This window comes from Prionailurus viverrinus, chromosome D3, assembly GCF_022837055.1.
Source record: "Prionailurus viverrinus isolate Anna chromosome D3, UM_Priviv_1.0, whole genome shotgun sequence".
Taxonomy (NCBI): domain Eukaryota; kingdom Metazoa; phylum Chordata; class Mammalia; order Carnivora; family Felidae; genus Prionailurus; species Prionailurus viverrinus.
Genome location: NC_062572.1, coordinates 24,325,221 through 24,350,698, shown reverse-complemented (window position 1 = coordinate 24,350,698; position 25,478 = coordinate 24,325,221). Strand labels below are relative to the sequence as shown.

Below are 25,478 nucleotides of genomic sequence, written 5' to 3'. Positions count from 1 at the left end.
CCGGGAAACTGATGCTGCAAGGGCAGAGTCTTAAGTGCCCTGTTTACTCTTTGCCCAGAGCCTAAAGCAACGGCCCCAACTAGTGCGCGCTCTGCTTCCGACTAGTTGAGTGAATGAGTTCGTCGTAGGTCCAAGATAACGCGAAAGCGTGGTAGTGCCAAGATTTGAAACTGCGGATATGCCTTCATGACCTGGATTCTTAACCACTGTCACATTCACCCAAACATCCCATACTAGTGAGGGCTGCAAGCCAGGGACGGCATTCATTCTCTGACACTTTTTTCCCCAAGGATGCATCAGTAGTTTCCTCATTTTAGGCCTGGTTTGTCTAGGGCAGTCACAACTCTCATGCAGCATTTGACAGTATCAAGTGTTTTCTGCCCCTGGTATGAATTCTAAGGACAGGGTTAAGGGCTTTTGGTGTAAATCCTACTCATCCAGAGGTAGAAACACTAATGTCCTGAGTGCCTGGTTATGAAGGGCTGTCCCTTCTGCCATGGGGGTTTGGGAGGGTGTAGAGGCCCTTCCTGAGTATAGCTCAGGTAACAGAGTTGGGGGGGGGGGGCGCATAAATCAGCCAGATGGAACTAGGAAACTGGCCCTGCCCCTAGCACCTGCCAAAGTTCCTTGCAGATGAAACACACACACACACACACACACACACACACACACACACACACACACACACACACACCACGGTTTATAGTAAATTTTTAATTGGTTCCATCAGTGACTCCAGCATAAGTTTTCCTGAAAGGGAGACAGAATCAAGCTACCTAGAGGTTGATGAGGTGTGGGGATCACTGAAGTCCCTGACCCCACTCCACATACCCAGTGGCCCAGTAGAATGAGGGTTGGGCTAATAGAATATGAAGAGAGAAAAGGAATTGCAGGGTGAGGGAAATACAGGCCCTGGCCCTCTCCTTAGCCTGCAGGAGTGAAAAAGGGGAGGAGACTCTCCCTACACAGCAGTGCTGGAGCTACACAGTCAAGTTCTCCATCTCATTATGTAGGAAGAAAGAGATGAGCCTCTTTCTGTCTTGTACTGGGAACCCCTTCCCAGGTGGTCTTCTGTAACCTCTGTTCTATCTTCCCGATTCTGTATTCCAAATTCTGCAGTTCAAATCCAAGGTCTGAATTCTATGTTCTACCTTCTAAGTTCATGTTCCATTCTGTGACCCAGATCTTTCCCAGCTCCATCCCTTTTCCCAGCCTTTCTCAATGGAATATGTAGGATCTCACGCTGAATTTGCTAACTTTAGGGTTTTCCCCTGTACTTCTTGAGGCAGTTTTAGGCTTTTCCCTGACAAGAGGGACTTGGCTCAGACTATCCAGCAAGTGGGTGGCCCAGTGGAGACCAGGGAATTCCAGACAACGAGGCCTGGTCTGACTTCCTTCCTCCCCACCCCACTCTAACCACTGGACACACTACCTTTTGTGTAAGTAAAGCTAAACTGAGGGCTTCCATGGTGATAACTAGGGACTGGTGGCCTTGAGATGAGGAATCTTAGGGGGCAATGTGAGAATACATAAAAGGTTGCTGTTTTTCATCAGAGAAACTAAAAACTGCTTCCAGCACAGGGGAAGGGGTGGGCAGGGAAGGTGGGAAGGGCCTGGGCAGAGCTGCAAGTCCTCAGAACCCTGTCATCCTTCAGCTTCCCCTTTGTCTGAGCTGAGCACGAACCCCCAGAGTCATCCCACATCCGAAAGAAAACCAAGACAGCAGGACTGTGATCTCCTCTGTCCATTGGCTGCCCTGAGGGAGAAGGGGAAGGAGGCAGAGGCAGCGGCAGCATCACTGGAGAGGCGAGATCTTCAAAGGGATCATGATCCGAGACTCCATGTGTCGCACCAGTGGGACTGTGGAGAGAGAAACAGAGGTCACAGAGGGGGCAGAGGCAAACCAACCCCCAAAACTGGACTTTGAAGGAGGAGGAGGGGGCGCCTGGGTGGTTCAGTTGGTTAGGCGTCCGACTTCAGCTCAGGTCACGATCTCACAGTCCGAGGGTTTGAGCCCCTTGTCGGGCTCTGTGCTGACAGCTCAGAGCCTGGAGCCTGCTTCGGATTCTGTGTCTCCCTCTCTCTCTGCTCCTCCCCTGCTCATGCTCTGTCTCTCTCTGTCTCTCAAATAAATAAAAACATTAAAAAAATTAAAAAATAAATTAAATTTAAAAAAAAAGGAGGAGGTGGCTTAGGATGCTGAGACAGGGAAAGCCCCACTGCCTTCCTAGAACAGAGAGCACCCAATTGTGGGATAAGAGGGGACTTGGGTGGTGGTGAGATGCAACATTCTTAAAGTTTCATAATTATATATTTATGTTCCTGTATAGGTGAGAGAATAAGCAAAAAGTGATTTTGCAGATATTGCTTAGAACAAAAGCTAGGTGTAGAAGTAGGGGGATTTAAAGAAAAATATCAAGGGCACCTGGGTGGCTCAGTCAGTTAAGCGCCTGACTTCAGCTCAGGTCTTGATCTCATGGTTTGTGGGTTCGAGTCCCACGTCAGGCTCTGTGCTGTGCTGACAGCTCAGAGCCTGGAGCCTGTATCTCCCTCTCTCTCTCTGCCCCTTCCCTGCTCATGCTCTGTGTTTCTCTCTCTCAGAAATAAATAAACATTAAAAAAAATTTTTTTTTCATTATCAAGAAAATAATTATTGCCATAGTATACAAGGAGGATAAAAGCTATGAGGGTGTCCTCAAGTGGCTAACGTTTGCAAAACACTGATTTGGTTCAACAGATTCATTTTATAGATGGGGAGGCTGCAGTCCATAGGTCAGCACAAGGTCACCCAGGAGGTTAGACTCCTCTTGCTCAGAGTTGTTCAAACTTTACCAATTACCTCCAGTTCTTGTTAAAGTGCAGATTCTGATTCAGCAGCTGGGGGTGGGGGTTGAGATTTGGCATTTTTAACAAGCTTCCAGGAGATACTGATACTGTCATTCAGCACCACACTTTCAAGACTGATGCTCCTGCTAATTACTTCAGGAGATGCATTTCCCCCCACACCAGCTGGTAAGTGTGGATCCTTAACTGTAAGCTCAAGGGGGGGGAACAGGCTTCTTCTGTTCATTCTGTGTCCCCCAGCCAGCCACCCACTGCAGTCCCTGGCACACAATCAACACTTGCTGACTTCACGTGGTTCTCTGGGGTCCCCGCAAGGTAGCAAACATGGAGAATAAAAAATTTGCTCAAAAAATTTGCACTTCCTCTGTGCCAGTCTGGAAGCACTTTCCAGAAATTAGCTCCTAGAATCTTCCATCCAGCCCTCCAAGGGAGGCACCATCACCATCTTAGAGATGAGCCCTCAGTATGAAGAACCATGTCTGAGGCCACAGTGCATTGGGACCACCTGTGTTTTCGTCCCCTGAGGCACTCACCTAGACCCACTGCCTAAATCACATGGAGTGTGCCACCAAGATCGAAACCTACTCACTGTCTTAAAAGCTTCCTAGCACTAGAGGTAATCAAGTGAGGCTCGATTTCCTTGCAGAGGGGATTCTATCCTCAGATTGGACTCTTGGCAGATGACCTCCAAGGGCTAGGCTGATGCCCCAGCAGAAGCACTCACCTGTGTAGTAGACATTTTGGTCCCAGCCCCTCTTCCTCCAGGCAGCATTTCGAGTCTCCTCCCGAGACTGTAGGTCTTTATAGGCTGTAGGAAAGGCATTGGCTCATTCCGTGGGCATAGAGGATCTGGTTCTATACCTAGCACAGAGCCCTCTTCCCATTGCCCCAAACCCTGTCCTGCTGTCTCTCCCCAGTGCCTCAGACTGTTACCACACACTGTCTGCTCTGACGATCTCATCCAATTGTACATTTGTTGACAACATCCACCTTTCTATTTCCAGCCCAGAACTCTCCCTTGGGCTCCAGAGCCATATATCTGGTGTCCACTTGTGTCTCCACTTGGATGTGACAGCACTTTAAAGGCAACATTTCCAAGGGCCAAGATTACACTCTTGACTCCCTCAACCTGCCTTCCCAGGGTCTCAGTAAGAGACACATAGCTAGCTGCTGAAGCAGGAATCTGGAGTTCTCTCCCTGCCTCACCCCACACAGACAATTCATCCACAAAGCCCACTGGCCTCACTTCCAGACTAATGAATCTGTGGCCTTTTCAGCATCCTCGCTGCCACCACATTAGGCCAGGCCACCATCCTCCTGAACCCATCCGCCTGAACGAGTATAACCATCTCCTGATGCCCCACTGCCTTTCTTGTTCCCCTACAAACTCTCTCCAGCAAAGCACATGGCAACCAGAGCAATCATAGTGGAATACAAATCAGGTCATGTGCTTAAAATGCTGCAGCAGCCTCCCACTGCATTTAGAATAAATCCCACTTGTCTCCACAACCTGCAAGGCCCAGCCTGATCTAGTCTGTCCCCATCTCCTCACACCCATCCCTATCTCCACACTGGCCTCCTCTGCACTCTTCAAAACCCTGAAGGCGTTTTCTCCACCACAGGGCCTTTGCACATGTTGTTCCCTCTACTTAGAATGCCTTTCCCTGGCAATTCACAAGCTGGCTCCTTCTCATCCTTTAGCAGAGCTAACATTTTACCTCCTCAGAGAGGCCTTCTTTGTCTATCCAAGTCATTCCCGTTTGTTTCATCATTTTCCCCTGCGTCTTCATTATTTGTGATAACCCAAAATGATGTTTTTGTGTTAGTTTATGTTTGAGGTGGTGTCCCCCTCTGCTGGAACATAAGCTCAAAAGGGCACTAATATATTTGCGTTGTCTATATAGAGTGACAATGGAGAAACGGGACAAGCAGAGGGCCCCTGGAGGGTTCCCAGCCTACCCCAGAGATGGTGCACAACGTAGAGCTCGCCTATCTGCGAGAAGAAGCCGCCCACTGCCTCCTGGTTCTCTTGCCGGTACTTGATGGCCCGCGCCCTAGGGACAGCAGAAGAGTGTGGAGCAGGGGCCAGGGCGAGTGCAAAGGGCCCTATGAGGTGTCACCAGGCTGATTTCTTAGCTACACCTCAAGGGAGGAGCCTGAGGTAGGACCCCCCAGTTCTCAGAGATGATCAGGGAAGGGGGTGACAGAGGTACAGCCGTGGGCTGGGTATTCTGCTAGAAGAGGGTTCACATCCTGGTTGGATCCTTCTCCTGGATCCACAAGGAGCAGAGGATGCCGGGTTCCCTGACATATGGCCCTGGGAAAGGTGGGATGCCAGGGAACTAAGCAGGATAGGAAGGCAAGGTCCCCCCAACCCCAGGCACTGCCACTCACCAGTTGTTCCCCCACTCAATCATGGTTCCTGGCTGAAAGAGAACCAGGGGAAAGAGTGGAAATGAGCCCCATCTCAGATTCCAAATGTCACGGCTGGGTAGAGGGGGGAAACTGTTATGTCTCCCCAACCCCAGGGGCCACTTGGCCTCATTCAAGGGTCCTGACTTGCACCTGGGTGTGCATGTGTGCACACGTGTGTACATACCTCTATTCTGAACCCATAGGGAGGGAGAGGCCAGAAGCCCCAGTCTGGGTGCTGGGGCACAGGACCCACCCACGTTGGTGTATCTGTAAAGCACCACCACAGCAGGGAAGGTGGGAGGCAGGCAGGGATCTGGTTGGGAGGAGGCACCTTGAGTTTGTATGTCCTCAGCTCATAGATGTTGGGGCCTGCTCTGGGCTGTGGCTCATTCCAGAAGCTGAATTCAAGGAGCATCTGGTTTCTCCTGGACAGCAGCATCTGGCTCCGCTCCTTTCGGAACTCCAGGTACTCCTGTGGGTGTGGCAGTCTGGGCATGGCAGCCACGAAGAGCCCCCCACCCTGGCGGTGTATCTCATGGGGTAGTGGTAGCAGCCCCCAGCACAGGGCTGAGCCAGAGCCAATATTCCAGAGAGGTTTGTGGAACAGATGCCGACATACCTTGTTGTTTTTGAGTTTGTTCATGCAGTCCATGAGGGCTGGGTAGCCACCTGAGAATCGCCACAGGTGTACTGTTGGGGGGTGAGGAAAATAGGAGGTACAGGTCAGGGGGCTGCTGGGACCCTGCCCTGCTTACCCTAAGGCTGGCTAAGTGTGTATGAGATGGGGCAGTCTCCAGCTGAGTTCCCTTTGCCCTAGTAAGAGACAGTGCTAGACAGGGGATTTTCCCAGACACAAGCCCAGGAGGCCTAGGTTTGAACTCCAGGTCTGCCAGGTGGCCTTTGACCCCGCCCCCCCAGCCCTTGACATCCTCATCTTGAAAATGGGAATAATGTTTCCACCCAATCTTCCTTAAATAGCACAAGAGGATCAGGTGTGTCCTTGTACCCAAGGTGCAACAGCACACCAGGCCTGTGAGGGACAGGATGGACAAAAAGGGAGAGTAGGCCTAATGGGCTGAGATGGAACATTCTTAGTGAATTAAAAAAAAAAAAGAAAGAAAGAAACCAAGGAACAGAACAGCATGCACAGTATGCTAGCACATGTGTTTAGGGGTGGGGAGACATATCCAGAGATGCTGGTCTTTATACCATCTCTCATTGGAGACCCAAGAGATTGTGACAGAAGATGCCCCTGAGGCAGAGAATTGAGGCCCGGGTATTGTGGGCAGGAGGGAGGCTTGCTTTTTATTGAAAACTCTTGTGTACTGTTTGAATTTTCTATCATAGCCCCTCCGCTGGGTCAAATAGTATTCCCCTGCCCCTTATGTTTATGCCTACCCAGAACCTCAGAATAGGACCTTATTTGGAAATAGGGTCTTTGTAGATATAATCAAGCTAAGATGCTGTCATATTGGTGGGACCTAAATTCAAAGACTGGTGTCCTCATATGAAGAGGGAGACTTGGACACAGACACAAAAAGGGCACCATGTGAAGACGGAGGTACACAGGGAGAATGCTATGTGGTAACGGAGGCAGAGACTGGGGTGATGCATCTACAAGCCAAGGAAAGCCAAGGATTTCCAGCAAAAACCAGAAGGTGGAAAAGGCAAGAAAAGCCTTTAAAGAGAGCGTGGCCCTGCCAACACCTAGATTTCAGACCTCTGGGCTCCAGAACTTGAGAGAATAAATTTGTTGTCTTAAGCCACCTAGTAGTTGGCACTTTGTTATGGCAGCCGTAGGAAACTACTACACCTTCCAATAATAAAGGTGGAAGAGAAAAAAGGAAACAGTCTTGTCACCCTTGGGAGCATGGCTGAGGTCGAGAGAGGAAGGTCTCCAAAGGGAGACTAGAGCTGAGGGCAGTTGGCTGACCAGTGGTTTGGAAACAGACTTTTGTTCCTTCCCATCCCCAGCCTATCCCTTACCTGCCTTCTGACCCCATCTGTATACCTTGATTCTCCTATCTGCAAAATGGTCTGACCTGAGAGTTTAAAGGCCTCTTTCCCAAGGGAAACAGCAAAAATACTATATGGATGGAAGTCTACCAAGCTCAGGAATGCTGCCAGTAGAAGCGGGATAAACATCATACTGGGGACCAATAGGGAAAAGTTACAGGAAAGGAATCCTAGGCCCACGAAAAGACAGTTTTCTAACAATTGCAGTGCTCCCTCTAGGAGATAGATCAACGGTTCTTCTACGTCCATTAAAATGTAGATTCTTGAGCCCTACTTCTAGGGGATGGCTTGGGGTGGGGTGGGGGTCTCTGCTCCCTAGCTGATTCTACACAAGGGACGACACCTCAAGATACACAGAATTTAGGACATGCTTTAAAAGTTCAGGAACCCATCCCTCAAAGTTCATTTCCCAACTAGCAAATAATTAAGAGAATCCAAGGACTATAGCTAGAGCTGATTAAGTTGTCCCTAATATGGGAAAATGGTAGGGGCTAAAGCTCAAGACAGTTTGCTCTTCTCTTATCCACCTAGCAATGTGTCAATGTCTGTTACAGAAACAGAATACATGATCAAGGGAATCTGTCTGTAAGACACTGATTTTTTTTTTTTAGACACATACAATTATCAGGGCTGTGGAAGGATGAGATAGGTTTGCTTATTACGGAGTGAGTTCCCCATTACTAGGAGTGTTCAAGGAACACTTAGAAGACCCTTTATCAGGACTGTTGCAGAAGAGCTCCCTGTGCTATACAGAGTCTAAATCAGCATATCCAAAGGACTTTTTGCTACAATAGAAATGTCTTATGGGTGTGCTAACACAGTAGCCACGAGCCACACGGGTCTATCAGTGGACACTTGAAAGGTGGTTAGTGTGACTGAGGAACTGAATTTTTCCTTTTCTTTAATTTTAACTAATTAAAAAAAATTTAATGTTTATTCATTTTTGAGAGACAAAGAGACACAAAAAGGGCACCATGTGAAGACGGAGGTACACAGGGAGAATGCTATGTGGTAACGGAGGCAGAGACTGGGGTGATGCATCTACAAGCCAAGGAAGGGGCACAAGTGAGGGAGGGGCAGAGAGAGACGGAGACACAGACACAGAATCTAAAGCAGGCTCCAGGGTCTGAGCTGTCAGCACAGAGTCTGACATGAACCCACGAACTGCGAGATCATGACCCGAGCTGAAGTCAGATACTTAACCAACTGAGCTGCCCAGGTGCCCCTAATTTTAACTAATTTAAATTTAAATAGCTACATGTGGTTAGTGGCTACTGCCCTGACAGTGCAGTCTAAATACCAGGGACCCTTTGAGTGAATGAGATACTGTGAGTCAAATTTATGTGTGCCAGCCTAGCAGCTGGTGCCAAGGGCAGGGTGGGTCTCTGGGGGAGGGATAGTGCATGCTACGGGGACCTCTGGGAGGCTATAAGGAACCAGCTCAGACAAGAGCCTCTGTGAATTCCATAAGTATGTGCTACATATAGGGGATTCGGTAGTAAAGACAGACAGGGACCCCTCCATCCCAGAACTCACCACCTATATGGGGAAACAAGCAAGCACAATATGGGGTGCACGATTGGGGCTGTGAAGAGGGAAGTCAGGGGAGGTGCCTGACCCCGCTTAGGTGGAGAGGATCAGGGAAGGCTTCTAGGAGGAGGTGAGGTCTACACCAAAACAAAGGTTGAGCAGAGGGGTGAGCCAGGTAAAGCGGGCAAGGGAAAAAGGATGTTTCCAGCAGAAGAAACAGCAGGAACAAGAGTCTGGAAGTGGAGGGTGAAATGGTCAATCTGGAGAACTGCAAGAAGTCCTGAGTGGGAGAGCACAGGAAGCAAGCAAAGAGGATGTGGCAGAGAAGGGCTCACAGAGCCTCGTGGGCCACCCTGAGGGCAGACAGGGGCCACAACAGGTGTCTAAGCAGTAGAGTAAGCTGAGGAGGACTGCATTATGAAAGATCCCTCTGGGTGCCACTGTGGAGGGTGTGGAAGGTAGCTAGGCATGACAGGTGTCAGAGATCCGGGCTGGGCGAGAGTAGCACTGGGGAGGTGGGCACCTCACCTGCCTGGTCCTGCTCCCCGTACCATGTGTTCCAGTTGCCCACGAGTGAGCAGGGGTAGTCCTCATCCAGGTGCAGCTTGGGCAGCACAGCTTCCCTGGGGTGGAGGGGAGGGGGACAGAGAGAGGGAGGAGGGCTCACATCAGCCACCAGGGTCCCTGAGATAAGGGTTCCAACTCAGGCCCTCAGGGCTGAGCCTGAGTGTCCCCATCTCTAAGATGCAGAGGCTGGACAATACATTTTTAGGACTTCTGGCTCTGACATCTACATCTCCTAGATGTCTGCAGGGAGAATGGGGCTGGGATGGAGTCTCCAACCCAAGCAGGGAGGGATGAGCAGATGGAGGAGGATGCTCACGTCAGGCTGTTGTAGGCATCCAGACACTCAGGCTTCACATTGTGAACTGCAACAGAGGACAGAAAATGGAAGGTGAAGCAGGGTGTGTGTGTGTCTGTGGGGAACTGGGGTGGGGGGACGTCCCACAGGGCCAGGGCTCCCAGGATAGCTCAGGATGTCCCAGCCCCTCTCCTGTCCCAGCTGAAGCCTTGTGGGCCCCCAGAGGCCCCAGGAGGGCTGGCGGGCTGGCTCAGCAGCCACTCACACTGGATCTTGTAGAGATTGCTTGTTTCCTTCTTGGACAGCAGGGTGGAGTGGGCATCCTTCCGGGGATCCACCTTGTGCACAAAGAGGGAGCGGAACCAGCTACCTTCATTGTCCTTGGAATAGAAGCTGCAGGACAGAGGAGTTCAGGGGGACAAGCGGGGGGGGGGGGGAGCCCTGGCTTTTCCATCGGCTCCGATATCCTGTTCCCCCATCCCTCAGATGTCCTGAGGAACCCATATTTCTAGGAATGGAGCCAAAGAATCCAGTGGCAGACCCAGAGTTTAAAATGTCACTGGAGTCAGCTGAGCAGACCTGGTCCCTTTTACAGAGGTCATGGCTACCCACTTTGCTTCTTAAAGTTTTGCAAGGCCTCAGGAGGCCAGGGGAAGAGCCCCACCTCCCACCTCTCTCCTCCCTCCCTCCACTTTTCCCTTTCCAAGAGGTTCCTTGGGGCACACATCTGCAGCCTCTTGCCAAGAAGATCAACCCTAAAGCCACCTTGCCTGATGTCCAAAACCTGACAGTGCAATGTATCTTACCAGCCTTCCTTGCTGTCCCCTCCCTCCAACCTGTGTACTCCACCCAGATGTGCTCCTCCCTGAACATACCAGGCTCTTTTACTCAGTGCTTTCTTGGCAATTTCTGTCCCCTCTGACAGAAGGTTACACTCATTGTGCTCCCCAGTGCCCACACTACACTTGGCCTGTGCCTCTTCCCAGTCCCCATAAATGGAGAGCCAAAGAAAAATAAGCTTTGTCCTTGAAGAAGTCACAGTCCACTGGAAAAAACAGGCTTTGGAACATAATTATAGCCAGAGGTATCTGGGAGAGCCTAGGTGAGCAAGCCTCTGGAAGTCTGGGCAAACTCTCCAGAGGAGGTGATCTGACCAATCTCTGAATCTCCAGGGCTGATTTGGCAGATAACAGCAGATAGGGTAAAAAGGCATTGCAAGGCAAGACTCATTCATTCATCCAGGCAACATTTAATTGACATTATCCACCCAGTGTGCTTGGCTAAGGTGCCCTGAAAAATGAACAAAGGAATGAAGTACTCTGTTCAGAGCAGGGGACCTGCCACCTGGTCCTGCCATACCCTAACTATACTTCCCACACAAGGTCCCAGCAGGGGCGGGCTTTTTTTTTTTTTTTTTTTTAGGTGGCCAGAGGCTATAAATCTTTTTGCTTAATAGCAGTGGTACAACTTGTACCACTGATCTGTGGAAAGCAATTTCCACAGGCCTGAAAAGCAATTCTCATGTTGGATGATTTCTAGCCAGAGAGCCTGGCCCTTAAGTGCCAGCAAGTGTACTTTTTCGATCTTTTTCTGTGGCTAGAATAAATGTCTTGGCAAATCAAAGTATTATTTTTTTCCAAAATATGGAGCAGCCACTGAGACTGATGAAGTTAAAAAAGCATCTTAAAGTAGTAAACCATTTATATGAACACAGAAAAAGATGAATGAGGATTTGTCCCAAACCAAATACTGCTTACCTGGGAGAGGGGAGAAGATGCTTAAATTTTTCTTTACTCACTAAAGCTTTTTGGAAAGCTAAAAAAATAAAATTGTTTAAAGTGTTTCTGAATTCACAGGCTTTCTGTCATTGTGCATGTATTTGTTTCATTAACAAAGAACAAAAAAGATGATTATCATCGGGGTGCCTGGGTAGCTCAGTTGGTTGAGTGCCCAACTCTTGATTTCAGCTCAGGTCATGATCTCATCTCATGGTTGTGAGATGGAGCCACATGTCCAGTTCTGCGCTGAGAGCGGAGCCTGATTCAGATCTCTCTCCCTCTCTCTGTGACCCACCCCCCCGCTTGTGCGTGCACTCTCAAAATAAATAAACATTTAAAAAAAAAGGCAATTATCATCAGATGGGCAGTGTGGTTCTATGAAATTTGGGGACCAGAATATAGCTTCGCTATAGATACTTTAGCTGAGGACATCATCTGTGTCAGGGATCTGTGATCAACTTGTCAGAAGCATGATCCTGCTGCATCTACGTAATGTTGACATAGGGTTGATACTATTAGGGTCCCCATTTTTGAGATGTGAAAATAGTCAGGGGGTTAAGGAACTTGCCCAAGGTCATATGGTAAATCAGGGGCAGAGCTGAGGCAAGAAGAAACCCAGAACTCTTTCCTCCAAAGTTGGCTCCCACCTCCAGTTTGAGCACTGACTTGGGGAGCATCAGGCAGATACTGTGAAGAACCAGGTGTTTCAACAAAGCCACTGGCAGAGAGATCCGACCTTTGATTTGAATATAGAGGGGATGCTTCCCTTGGAAGGGGTGGTGGCAGGGAAAACAATGGCTCCTACTCACTGTCAACCAAGACCTTTGCTCCAGGACTGGGCTTTGAGTAATTTATTAACATCAGTACTGACCAAGATAAACAGCCAGGAGGTCAGCCCTTGGAGACAGAGCCTGGGGGCTAGAATGCTCTTCACTCCAGGGGAGTGGCAGGGGAATCCAGGAGCTCTGATGGGCTCCCATCTCTTCCCACAACTCTCTCATCTTTTATGCCTATGGACCTCAGTTTCCCCGTGTGTCAAATGAGCAGGCTAAAGCAACCTATCTCTAAAGATCTTTTCTCAGGCAAAACCCAAGATGGGACCTGTCCAAGATCCCAGGACAGGGTCTGAACTCCAAGCCAGTGTCCATAGGTTCACATTTTCAAGAATTCAAATTTCATTTTCTCAGTGAAATCGTAACATTCTCCTGCCCCTGAACTCCCTGACCCCTCTCACCCTGCTCTCTGTTTCTGTAGCTCCTTCTATCACATTATACTTTTTTCCCCCTTATTATATGCCTTGTTTGTTGTCTGCTCCAGTAGAAGCAGCCCCAGATGGACAGGGATCTTATCTGTCCCTTGTATTCCCACTGCCTGGAATGGTGCTGGGCACCTGACACGTGCTCAGTCTGTGTCTGGGAAACAAATGAAGGAGTGAGGGGACACTAAGACAGAGCCGCTTGAAGATGATGAAAGTTGGAAGGAAATAAATTAAAGGAAGGGTGGTTCAGAGTGTGGACGCAGGGCTCAGGGTCCCTTTCCCTCCCCACCACCACCAGCAGAATTAGTGCTTAAGAGCACAGGTTCTGGATGAATCCAGGTTCTAATCTCAGCTCAGCTTCATCTCTTCGAGCTTTATATTCCTCATCTGTAAAATAGGGGCGTTAGGATGGATCTTTTAGAGAAAGGGCCTGACAAGATAGTGCAACTAACATCACTGTTCCTACCAAACTTCCTAACTCATCTCCCAGCTCCCACTCTTTCCCCACTTTTCCTAATCTGCCCATCCATCTTTGTAAAGCACCATTTGGATGATGCTATTGCTCTGCTCTAAAGTCTTCTGTGGCTCCCCACTGTGTACAAAACAAAGGCTGGATGTCTCCACTTGGAATTCTAGCTCTCATGTACTTTGCCAAGCTTTCCACAGATCCAAGATTCCCTATCCCAGTGGTTCTGAAACCCACCACTAATAATGTCATCTGAGAGATTCTCAGGGCCCATCCTAGACATACAGCAGCAAAAACTCTGGGGGTGGGCCTAGCAATCTGGGTTTTAACAAGCCCACCAGGGGACTGCTCAACTTTAAGGATCAGTGCTCTAGAACAGTCCTAATTTCTTTCCCTCCCCCTCCGCCCCCCCGCCAATGTAATCTCAGAAATGCCAAAGATTTTGGTATCTAAACTATATTAAGAATGCCTCTTAGGCCTAGAAAAACACAACACAGCTTTGTATACTCTGCAGGAAAGATCTGTCCGGATGGACCAGTTTTAGCCCCTTCCATAAAGACACCTCTCTTATTTCTCCCTGGGCCCTTTCATCCTTTTCATAGAAGTATGTCTTATCTCCCCAGCCACACTGGAAGCCACTAATGTCCTCCCATCCCCCCCAGGGTACAAAGCACAGTGCTTTTGGCTTGGGAGTTGCTCAACAAATATTTGTCTCAGGTGAGAACTTTTCGGTAGATGTCACATTTGCACTCTCCATAGTGATCAACAATCCGAGACCCTGCAAAATGAAATTGCTCCAGAATGTTCTCAGCTCTATACACACTCTGAAACACTCTTGTGTTTTGAGTTGGCTGATTTTATGTATTTATGTATTTATTTATTTGATTTATTAATGTTTATTTTTGAGAGAGAGAGAGAGTGAGAGAGAGCGCACATGCAAGCAGGGGAGGGACAGAAAGACACACACAGAATCCGAGGCAGGCTCTAGGCTCTGAGCTGTCAGCACGAAGCCTGACGCATGGCTCGAACTCCAGAACCACAAGATCATGACCTGAGCCGAAGTTGGACACTCAACTGCCTGAGCCACCCAGGCACCCCTGAGTTGGCTGACTTTAGAAAGGACCATGTATCTGCTTGATTATTCCAGAGGTGTATGTTTAGAAGACATACATAAGAGCTAAAAGAACTGAAGTTCTGGGGGTGCCTGGGTGACTTAGTCAGTTAAGCGGCCAACTTCAGCTTAGGTCACGATCTCACGGTTTGTGAGACCGAGCCTCATGTAAGGCTCTCTGCTGTCAGCGCAGAGCCTGATTCAGATCCTCTGTCTCCCACTCTCTCTGCCTCTGCCCCACTTGCGTGCACATGCTCTCTCTCTCAAAAATAAATAAACATTAGATAAATAAATAAATAAATAAATAAATAAAAGAACTGAAGTTCTGGAGCACCTGGCTGGCTCAGTCAGTAGAGCATGTGACTCTTGATCTTGGGATAGTGAGTTCAAGTGCCCCATATTGAGTGTAGAGCTTACTTAAATAAAGCATAATAATAACAGTAATAAAAATAAGAGAACTAAAGTTCCGTTAACAGGATTACTGGTACAGCAGTAGTAACAACTGCTGTTTATTGAGCAATTACTATGTGCTAATTTGCATGACACATATTTGAGAAAAATGAAGCTCAAGGATGGTTAATGGCCGAGAGGATTCCAACCCACATCCATCTGACTTTAAAGCCCACACTCTTATCTCCATCCCAGCAGTCCCCAAACCTCGGAGGTCAGAAAGGCTGCTACCTGTCCCTCTAGTGACTCCAGAGAGATATGGGGTGGCCTAAAGGTCAACAGGAGGGGATGTTCCCAGGTATCTAAAAGGCATAAGTAACTGTAAAGCAGTCCCTGAGCGACGTGGGAAGCATTAGTCCAAGAGCCTTCACAGCAAGCCTGCAAAAACGCCCAGCAGATCATCATCACCACTTTACAGAGAAGGAAACCGAGGTTCACAGAGGTTCTAGTGCCCAAGTCAAGTGAGTAAGTGAGGAGCAGCAGGCTGCCTTATGTCCCACGCTCCTTTTGTGGTCTCTGGATATTTGCCACACAAATGGCTCTACCACCTACCGATTCTGGTACCCTGGGGAAGTGAGGTCCCAATCCCAGCCTCGATTTCCTCATCTGGAAAACAAGGAGCTCACAGAAGATGATCTCCCCAAGGCCATTTCAGCCCTGATACTATGGGGAGTTCGTGCAGAAACTGTTAGAACAAGGGCAATATCTGTTGCATGTTTACCAGGGGCTAGAAGCCTCACATACATGGCCTTTTTCACCCTCAACAGCTCTATGAGATACAGACTATTTTATCATCCCTTTTGCAGATGAGGAATCTGAGACTTCAAGAGGACAAACGACTCACCCCACTAAGAAAGGCTGAGTTAGATATGCTGGCGCTAAACTCCAGGCTCTTTCCATGATACCGGCTTTCTCCCCAATTATTGGGCAGACAGGGTGGGGGGAACACACTCAGCTCCTCTTTCCCAACGACCCATGAGCCACAGTGCACAGTGCTCTAAGATCTCATGGCAAGGTCTCACAGAACTCTGAAGCTTCAAGCCTAGGCTGCTGGAGAGGAGGGCCCCCTGCTTCTTTTCCGCACACAGGTGGGGAGACAGGTGTCTTCACTTCTGTAGCAATATGTTCTTGAGCACACACTGTCCTGAACCCTGTGCTAGGGGCTGGATTAACAGAAAAATGACATGACAGGCTAGTCGGGCAGACAAGCAAGTGTGTATAGAGGGTGATGAGGGGATGGGGAAAGTACAGGCCGCTGGAGACGCAGGAGGGAGGGGCCGCCCAGGGCTGTTCAAGGAGGCCAAGCCCTGCCTCAGTCCAGAGCAGGGCCCAAACAAAAGCCCAGGCTGAGAGAACTGCCTCTCCCAGGAGGCCACCAGTTGTGGTGCAAAGAGCACTGTCAGGAGACCTGGGTCCGGACCCAATGCCACCTCCGGACACCAGAGGGAGTGACCTTGGGCAACTCCCATCCCTTCCCAGGCCTCCTTTGCCCCACCTGTACTGTTCAGGATAGGGGAGCAAAGGGTCTGTGTAGCCATGGCCTTTGGGGGTCCCCTATTGCTATCCGTATCTCTTCCCCCCAGAACTTCCGAGGGAGGAGCTGCCTCTGCTAGAAGGCCCCAGTAGGTGTTATTTCACAATCATCTCAAAGGCCTAGAAAAGAAGCCACTCCTGCCCTCTGCCCGGCTCCCACTCTCCAGGGCCCAGGGCATGTCCCTCTCATTCACCCCATCTTTCATCCTGCGCCCAGAGCCAGGTATCCATTAGGACAAAGACCCTGCGCCTACCTTTACCATTTCCCCCATTCTTTGCTGAGAGCTCTTCCCTAGGCCTAGATCTTGCTCCCGCCTCTAACCCATATAGATTCCAAGCCGGAGTCTGTCCATTCCTCTGACCAAGACCCTGGTCCCCTCCCCAGCACTCCCCGCGCGCGCGAAGCGCTCCCCCATCCCTGCCCCGGCTCTCACCGCGCGGCAGCCGCAAGGTCCCCTGCTCGGGGCTTCGGGCGCCCCATCAACCGTCGTGTCGCCGCAGAGATGCTGCACAGCCGCGGAGCCATGTTGGAGCGGCGCAGGTTGAAGGAAGCCCCCGCCCCGAAACCGGCGACGGGGCGGGGCGTGAGTAAGCCCCGCCCCACCGCGTAGACCGCTTCCTTCTGCAAGCAACCAGGTGGGCGTTCCCGCCGGGCGTCCCCCAACTCCACAGAGTTAGAGCTGAAGTCAGACTTTTGTTTTCAGAACTCCTGCAGCTCTGGTAGTGACTTGCTCTGTGACCTTGACCAAGGCCTTTGCCCACTCTGGGCCTCAGTGTCCACCTCGGTAAAATGGGAGCATGGAACAATGGCACTAGGGATTCTTGGTTTTGTTTTTTTTTTTAATTTATATTCAAGTTAGTTATCACATAGTGCAACAATGATTTCAGTAGATTCCTTAATGCCCCTTACCCATTTAGCCCATCCCCCATCTCACAACCCCTTTGGCAACCCTCTGTTTGTTCTCCATATTTAAGAGTCTCTTGGGGTGCCTGGGTGGCTCAGTCGGTTGGGCGGCCGACTCCGGCTCAGGTTATGATCTTGCAGTCTGTGAGTTCGAGCCCCGCATCAGGCTCCGTGCTGACAGCTTGGAGCCTGGAGCCTGCTTCGAATTCTGTGTCTCCCTCTCTCTCTGCCCCTTCAGCATTCGCACTCTCTCTCTGTCTTACAAAAATGAATAAACGTTAAAAAAAAAAAAAGTCTCTTATGTTTTGTCCCCCTCCCTGTTTTTATATTATTTTTGCTTCCCTTCCCTTATGTTCGTCTGTTTTGTATCTTAAAGTCCTCGTATGAATGAAGTCATATGATATTTTTCTTTCTCCTACTAATTTTGCTTAGCATAATACCCTCTAGTTCCATCCACATAGCAGCAAATGGCAAATTTCATTCTTTTTGATTGCTGAGTAATACTCCATTGTATATGTATACCACATCTTCTTTATCCACTCATCTGTTGATGGACATTTGGGCTCTTTCCATACTTTGGCTATTGTTGATAGTGCTGCTATAAACATTGGGGTGCATGTGTCCCTTCGAAACAGCATACCTGTATCCCTTGGATAAATACCTAGTATGCAATTGCTGCATTGTAGGATAGTTCTATTTTTAATTTTTTTAGGAACTTCCATACTGTTTTCCAGAGTGGCTGCACCAGCTTGCATTCCCACCAACAGTGCAAAAGAGATCCCCTTTCTCCACATCCTCGCCAACATCTGTTGTTGCCTGAGTCGTTAAGGTTAGCAATTCTGACAGGTGTGAGGTGGTATCTCATTGTGGTTTTGATTTGTATTTCCCTGATGCTGAGTGATGTTGAGCATTTTTTCATGTGTCAGTAGGCCATCTGGATGTCTTCTTTGGAGAAGTGTCTATTCATGTCTTTTGCCCATTTCTTCACTAGATTATTTGTTTTTTGGGTGTGGAGTTTGATAAGTTCTTTATAGATTTTGGATACTAACCCTTTATCTGATATGTTATTTGCAAATATCTTCTCCCATTCTGTAGGTTGCCTTTTAGTTTTGCTGATTGTTTTCTTCACTGTGCAGAAGCTTTTTATTTTGACGAGGTCCCAATAGTTCATTTTTGCTTTTGTTTCCCTTGCCTCTGGAGACATATTGAGTAAGAAGAGGTTGAGTAAGAAGATCGAAGAGGTTTTTGCCTGCTTTTCTCCTCGAGGATTTTGATGGTTTCCTGTCTTACATTTAGGTCTTTAATCCATTTTGAGTTTATTTTTGTGTATGCTGTAAGAAAGTGGTCCAGGTTCATTTTTCTGCACGCTGCTGTCCAGTTTTCCTAGCACCACTTGCTGGAGAGACTGTCTTTATTCCATTGGATATTCTTTCCTGCTTTGTCAAAGATTAGTTAGTCATCCATTTGTGAGTCCATTTCTGGGTTTTCTATTCTGTTCCATTGATCTGAATGTCTGTTTTTGTGCCAGTTCTGCACTGTCTTGATGATTACAACTTTGTAATACAGCTTGAAGTCCTGGATTGTGATGCCTCCTGCTTTGATTTTCTTTTTCAAGATTGCTTTGGCTATTTGGGGTCTTTTCTGGTTCCATACAAATTTTAGGATTGTTTGTTCTAGCTCTGTGAAGAATGGTGGTGTTATTTTGATAGGTGTTGCATTGAATATGTAGATTGCTTTGGGTAGTATTGACATTTTAACAATATTTGTTCTTCCTATCCAGGAGCATGGAATCTTTTTCTGATACTAGGGATTCTTAATTGGGCACTCAAGGACTAGTGGCAGAGGGTCAGTAGGCCCCCTGAAATTGTGCGTTTTTCTGGGGAGGAGGGATCCACAGGCTGTATTTAGCACATTTATCAAAGGAGCAAACCCCAACAATTGCAGACAGTTGGAAAAGGCTCTAGGACATAGGTATATTTTCTCTCCATCTCCTTTTCTATTTTCATCCCATTTTACCATCTCTGCCTAGACATTCTGGGGCCCCATGCCCTCTTCTGGCCCTGCCCAGCTCTTTTGCCTGCTTTCCAAACTAATTAATCCCTTCTCGGTCCACAATCCCCCAGGTCACAGACCTCAGCAGGAGGGGAGAGCCTGCAGACCCCACGAGGGGTCCAGGGGCCAAAAGGGACATGGATGTTTGCATGTACACCTCCTCAAAGAATATCCACCCACTGGCTGCAGACCAGTGTCTCCCTCCTGGTGTTCTTGGCAAGGGGGAGTGGAGGGCACGCATTAATTTTGTTAATCATTCAGCAAATACTACGTCTACCTGGCTATTGGCTGTGCTAAGCTCTGAAACACTAAAGGTAGACAGGACAACAAGCCCCCAGCCCTTTTGGGACCTGAGATCTGGCAGGAGAGACAAAATCAAATCAGCACTGACTTTGAGCCCCTTTACGGCAGATGCCTTAAGCTTCTCTCCTCTCATTTCTCTTGCATGATACATTAAATATTTACTGAATAAGTGAAAAATACACACAAAAGTATTTTTGTCAATTGCAATACAGACTATGAAGAAGTACAAGGAGCTGTAAGGACTTACAATGTGTGGGGAAGAGAAAAAGGGAGGTCCCATATAGACTTGAGGGTCAGTAATGACTTCTATAAGAAAATGAGTCTTGCACTATGATTTTTTCCCCCTGTGTTTTCTAACTTAACATGTATTATATGTGTAGCTTATTTTAAAAAGGAAACGATAGGGGCACCTGGGTGGCTCAGTTGGTTGAACATCTGACTCTTGATTTTGGCTCAGGTCATGATCCCAGTATGATTGAGCCCTTCGGCAGGCTCTGCACTGAGTGTGGAGCCTGCTTAAGATTCTCTCTCTCTCTTCCTCTGCTCCTCTCCCCCACTTGTACGTGCTCTCTCTCTCTAAAATATAGATGGATAGATAGATAGATAGATAGATAGATAGATAGATAGATAAAAGGAAGCCATATCCTCATGATAAATGGAAAACCTGGATCAATTGTTCATAAACAGGCAGAATCATCCAAATAAATACAGTGGAAATAATACTGCAGCCACTGCCTTGTAGCTAAGGCAGAACACTGTGAGCCTGAGGCCTGCTCTTAGTGTTAACAAAGAAGAACAAAGAGAGGTGTTGGAGACACATCTGGGCCCAGTGGCTCCTTGGGGTTATCAGAGGGACTAACAGGGAATAAGCTCCCCCTTCTGGAAGTTGGTGTGATCAGAGGCTCCCCAGTCACAGCCACTCAGGACAAGCCCAGATGGGTAGATGGAGATGTCACTGGTGTCATGCCATAGAGCTGCCCTTCCCTTAGACTCTGAGTGTGGCAGACCTGGAGAGGCGGAAGCGACTGGCTCCATCGGACCTCCCAGGAGGCCTGACTTTGGACCTAAGCTTGAAACAATACGCAGAGAGGGTTTGCCAGGAGAAGGGAGCAGGGCAAAGGGAACCTGAGGCAGAGAAAGCAATGTTGCATAGTATGTGAAAAGGCTGCCATGAAGAAACAGGTTAGAAATTTTAGCACATGGGGTGCCTGGGTGGCTCATTCAGTTGAGCAATTGACTCTTGATTTCGGCTCAGGTCGTGATCTTGTGATCATGAAATTGAGCCTTGCATCAGGCTCCTCGCTAAGCGTGGATCCTGCTTGAGATTCTCTCCCTCTCCCTCTGCCCCTCTCCCCTCTCTAAAATTAAAAAAAAAAAAAGCAAGCAGAATCAAATACAATCAAAGAGTGGGGGTTATTTGGTAGCAGCTCCTCAGTCAGTACAAGGAAATACCTCTCTAACAATGGAGCAGGCAGCCTTGGTGACCAGTCACTGATTTTTTTTTTGGCTGTGTGGTAGAAGGCATTTGGTAATGAAACCACAGGAATCCAGGACCCATGGACAGAAAGGGGCTGGCCCTCCTGGTCTAGGGTGAGAATCTTCACCAAATTCTAGATGTTTCTGGCCCCCTCTGCTGAGGAGAAGAAGGGAGGGCTGACCTGCAGCCTCCTTACACTGGTCTGACACTTGTAAGAGGGTTTTCCCATCTCCCTCCACGTAAGTGGGGCAAGAGGATGAAACCAGGCAGCTCCAGAAGCAAGCTCCCACCCCTGACCATCTCTCCTGGTCAGACAGATCTCCCTTCCCATGTCATATGAACCACAGTGTGGCAGCTTACTGGAAGTGCAGCTTTGAAACCCTAACCCCATCCCAACCCCAGCTAGGGTGACCAACTCATTTCAGCTTCCCCTAGACTTTCCCAGTTTTAGCACCGAAAATCCTCCATTCAGAAAACCCCTCTGTCCCAGGGAAACCAGAAGATTTGATCATCCTAATTGTGGCCCTATCCCTCTCCTCACAATACATACCTACTCCATCCCAGAACCTTCTCCTTGCTTAACTAACTCCATTTACCCTGCTTGAATAAGTAAGGCACAGGGGTTCTCTTTGTGACACTCAGTAACATGCAATGCTGGTTAACTGAGCACCTGTCATGAATGGGTCCCTGTCCCATGACTGTGCATTCTGAGCGGCAAACCAGAGAGATGCTGAATGACAGTTCTACAAATAAGGAATTAGACCATTTCCAATTACTGTGGAATAAATTACCCTCAAAATCTAGCAACTTGGAACAATAAACAATTATCATCCCACATGTCCAAACAGGTCAGAAATTCATGAGTGAGTGGTCAGCTGGACTGGTTCTGGCTCAGGGTCTCCCACAATGCTGCAGTCAAAATGTCCGCTTTGGGGGGCTCCTGGCTGACTCAGTCACTAGAGCATGCAACTCTTGATCATGAGGTTATGAGTTCGAGCCCCATGTTGGCTGTAGAGATTAAATAAATAAACAAACAAATTAAAAATAAAAAAGATGTCAGCTTGGGCTGTGGTCATCTGAAGGCTTGACTGGGGCTGTTGAATCTACTTCCAAGGTAGATTGCTCACACGCCTGACAAGTGATTGCTCTGTGTTGGCTTGGGACCTCAGTTCCTTGCCCCATGGACTTTTCCAGGCACTTCTTGGGTGTCTTTACCACATAGCAGTGGGATTACCCCAGAGCAAGTGATCCAAGAGAGAGTAAAGTGGAATCTCCAAGGACTTTCATGACCTGGCCTTGGAAATCACACTTCATCATTTCTGCACGTCCCATTGGTTATATACGTTGGTCCTGATCAGTGTGGGAGGGGGCTTCACAAGGGTGTGAATACCAACATGAGTCACGGGGGCCACCTGGGAGGATGGCTACCACAATTAGGTTTTACACTAGGCCCAACTTAATTATTGGGGTTGGACCCAGCATTCCAAACCATCTTCTGTGAGCAGGCCTCCCTAGCATCATTGTCTTCTGCCCCAGGATCTCTCCCTCCCTTCCTCTCTCAGGTCCCTTCCCACTCACTACTGAGTCTGTGACATCTCTTTCTCCTGAACCTGTCCATCCATCCCTTCTCTCCAGGGAGCTGACCCATCTCTTCTCCCTCCCTCCCTTCCCAAAGCTGCCCTCACAGAATCCACCTTCATAACTCATGGCCAAGGCCTGCTGCCCAATCTGTGAAATGAAATGAGAGGAGCCAGGGACAAAGACAGATGGGCAGAGCCAGGAGGAGAGGAACAGGCAGGTTCATAAGTGTAAAATATGAACAAACCTGCCATCATCTATTCTCTGGGACAAATACATCATCACCAAATAGGCTGCAGAAGAGCAAAGAGACAAATTACCCAGCTGTGGCAGCGTCACCTGCTCCTTATTGATGGGCTTTTATGCTCAGGCCCAGCTGCTCTCTGAGAATTGCATCCCCTGGCTCCTACAGGACCCCAAACAGGAGTGACAGGGACAAGAAAGCTTTTATGTTTTGGCTAGGGCATGAGCCACACTGCCAAGTTCCAGTCTTTCTGTAGTATGCATTATATGCAGATATGACTTATGCGACTTTGATGTAGTGCCACAAAAATGTTAACAAACTGACACTCTGTGTATACACTGGAAATCACACAAACACCAGGAAAAGGAAACAATTCTACTTCTTAGGTATTGAACAACTTCAAAGCCACGGAGATGGAATGGATTAAAAAGTGTTTATGCTACTGCCACAAGGCGGCGCCACTGTAGCGGGGAAAACAAATGACCACCGGTGTCCTTGCTGAGCAAATCACACTGTCGTTTTTTTGTTTTTTGTTTTTAATTTTTTTAATATTTATTTGTTTTTGAGAGAAGACAGAGTGTGAGTGGGGTAGGAGCAGAGGGAGGGGGAGGCACACAACCAGAAACAGGCTCCAGGCTCTGAGCTGTCAGCACAGAGCCCGACATGAGGCTCGAACTCAAGAACCATGATATCATGACCCGAGCCAAAGTTGGATGCTTACCGACTGAGCCACCCAGGCACCCCAACAAATCACACTGTTGTTAACATCCTTTGGACTCTAGCAACAGCTTTCTGTGCCCATTAAGCTGTTATTTTGTCGTTCACTCTCATTACAAACCACTTAAAAAAGCTATAACAACATCATTCAAACATTTACAAAGTAGAGATGCGAGGGCTGAAAAACACACCCCCAAATCAATACCTTTGGAGTAAATACTGGATGTGATAAAACACCACGAAGAGGACTGAATCACCTCCTCAACAGGTAGTGCTGTCAATTTAGGAGAGTACCCGTGGGTAGAGATAATGCTGCAGAGATACAAAGCAGCACCAAAAGCAAAAATGGGGTAAGACAGTCATAGATTTATGAGCTGTGCGAGTGCATTTCATCACCTACTTTACATTCATTCCTAGGGGGAAAAACGAATCTTGGAATACAAAGTTTTGAATCATGCAAAGTTTACAGAAGGCATCCTTCCTGGAAAATGTGACTTTCCTGGACCTCCCCAGCTATACTGGCATAAATACAGCACCTGGAGTCTGCTCTTGGAAAGAGAATGCTATGAGCTGAATTGTGTCCTGTGAATTAATAGAAACTATATATTTCATCTATGCCCTCAGTTTCTGGCACAGCTCCTAGAACCCTTGTCATTTTTCAAGTGATAAGAGAGTGCTACCAGCACCTTTTGTTCAAATATTTGATCTTTGACCCTGGTTGCTGACACAGAGCTCCAAAAATCCCTTGGTATTTCCTGGGTGACAGGAACATCTTTTGTTCTGAGGAGGTAATGCCTGGTGAGATCCTGGAAGGGAGTGGGTGGGGTCATCAGAAAGATGAAACTTTAGAAGCTTGGAACTTTGAGCCCAAACCCCCTTCTTCCTGGAAGGGGAGAGGGACTGGAGGTTGAGTTAATGACCAATCACGTCTACCAACAAGGTGAAGCCACCATAAAAATCCCAAAAGTAGGGGGTTAGGAGAGGCTGTACATTGGGGAACACATCCATATGTTCGGAAAGTGGTGTATCCCCAACTCTATGAAGACAAAAACTCTTGCTCCCTGGACCCTTCCTGACCTCGCCCTATATACCTCTTCATTTTGCTATTTATTATAAAAGCCAGTAAACCCAAGTGTTTCCCTGAATTCTGCAAGAATTCTAGCAAATTATTAAGTCCAAGGAGGAGGTCACAGGAACCCCAATTTGTAGCCAGTAGGTCAGAAGTACAGAAGACAACCAGTACTTATAATTGGCATCTGAAGGAGAAGCAATCTCATGGGACTGTGTCCTTAACCTGTAGGGTCTACACTAACTCTAGTTGGTGTCAGAATTGAATTGAATTGTAGGACATCCAGCTGGTGTCTCAGAGAATTGCTTGGTGTAAAAAAAGCCACAGACTTTGTGTCAGAAGTACAGGGAGTGTGACAGGAAAGGCTCATTCAGTCCCCTAAACAGGAGATATTGAAGTCCCAATCCCAGTCCCTCAGAATGTGACCTACTTGGAAACAGGGTCTTCTTTACAGAGGTAATCAAGTTAAAATGAGGTCATTGGGGTGGGTTCCAATTCAGCATGACTGGCGTCCTCGTGGAAAAAGGAAATCTAGAAACAGGACAGGCACGCACAGAGGGAAGACCGTGTGAAGACACAGGGAGACACAATGTGCAGGCTGCAATGATGCCACAAGCCAGCGAACATCTGGGGACACCGGGAGCTGGGAGAGGCAAAGAAGGAGCCTTCCCTCCAGGTTTCCGAGGGAGCACAGCACTGCTGACTTCTGGATCTTGGAATTTCAGCCTCCAAAGCTGTGAGACAATACATTTCTATTGTTCCCAGTTACCCAGTTTGTGTCACTTTGTTACAACAGCCTAAGGAAGCTAATATAGAATGTTGCTTGAGATTCAAAGTAGGTACCACAGTAAAGGACACAGAAACAGTATCA

At 48.2% G+C, this 25,478-nt stretch overlaps 1 protein-coding gene and 1 long non-coding RNA gene across 4 annotated transcripts; one reads left to right on the top strand and one right to left on the bottom strand.

Annotated features, from left to right (window-relative positions):
* Positions 1–699: 699 nt before the first annotated feature.
* On the bottom strand, positions 700–16,883 carry NIPSNAP1 (nipsnap homolog 1). Of its 3 annotated transcripts, XM_047828766.1 has the most exons (10): positions 16,698–16,883; positions 9,933–10,060; positions 9,689–9,734; positions 9,334–9,428; positions 5,879–5,949; positions 5,591–5,731; positions 5,239–5,270; positions 4,804–4,898; positions 3,569–3,652; positions 700–1,860 (listed from the first exon to the last, which is right to left on the bottom strand). In XM_047828766.1, the coding sequence occupies exons 1-10, from the start codon at positions 16,787–16,789 to the stop codon at positions 1,796–1,798; spliced, it is 849 nt and encodes a 282-aa protein (XP_047684722.1). In that variant the 5' UTR covers positions 16,790–16,883; the 3' UTR covers positions 700–1,795. The 3 variants fall into 3 exon arrangements, with proteins under 3 accessions (XP_047684722.1, XP_047684723.1, XP_047684721.1); XM_047828765.1 differs by lacking the exon at positions 700–1,860 and having other exon boundaries at positions 2,575–3,652; XM_047828767.1 differs by lacking the exons at positions 4,804–4,898; positions 5,239–5,270.
* LOC125149629 (uncharacterized) lies at positions 16,818–24,116 on the top strand. Its single transcript, XR_007145987.1, has 3 exons — positions 16,818–16,899; positions 18,948–19,012; positions 23,956–24,116. It is a non-coding gene; the product is annotated as an uncharacterized LOC125149629 (long non-coding RNA).
* The last annotated feature ends 1,362 nt before the right edge of the window (positions 24,117–25,478 follow it).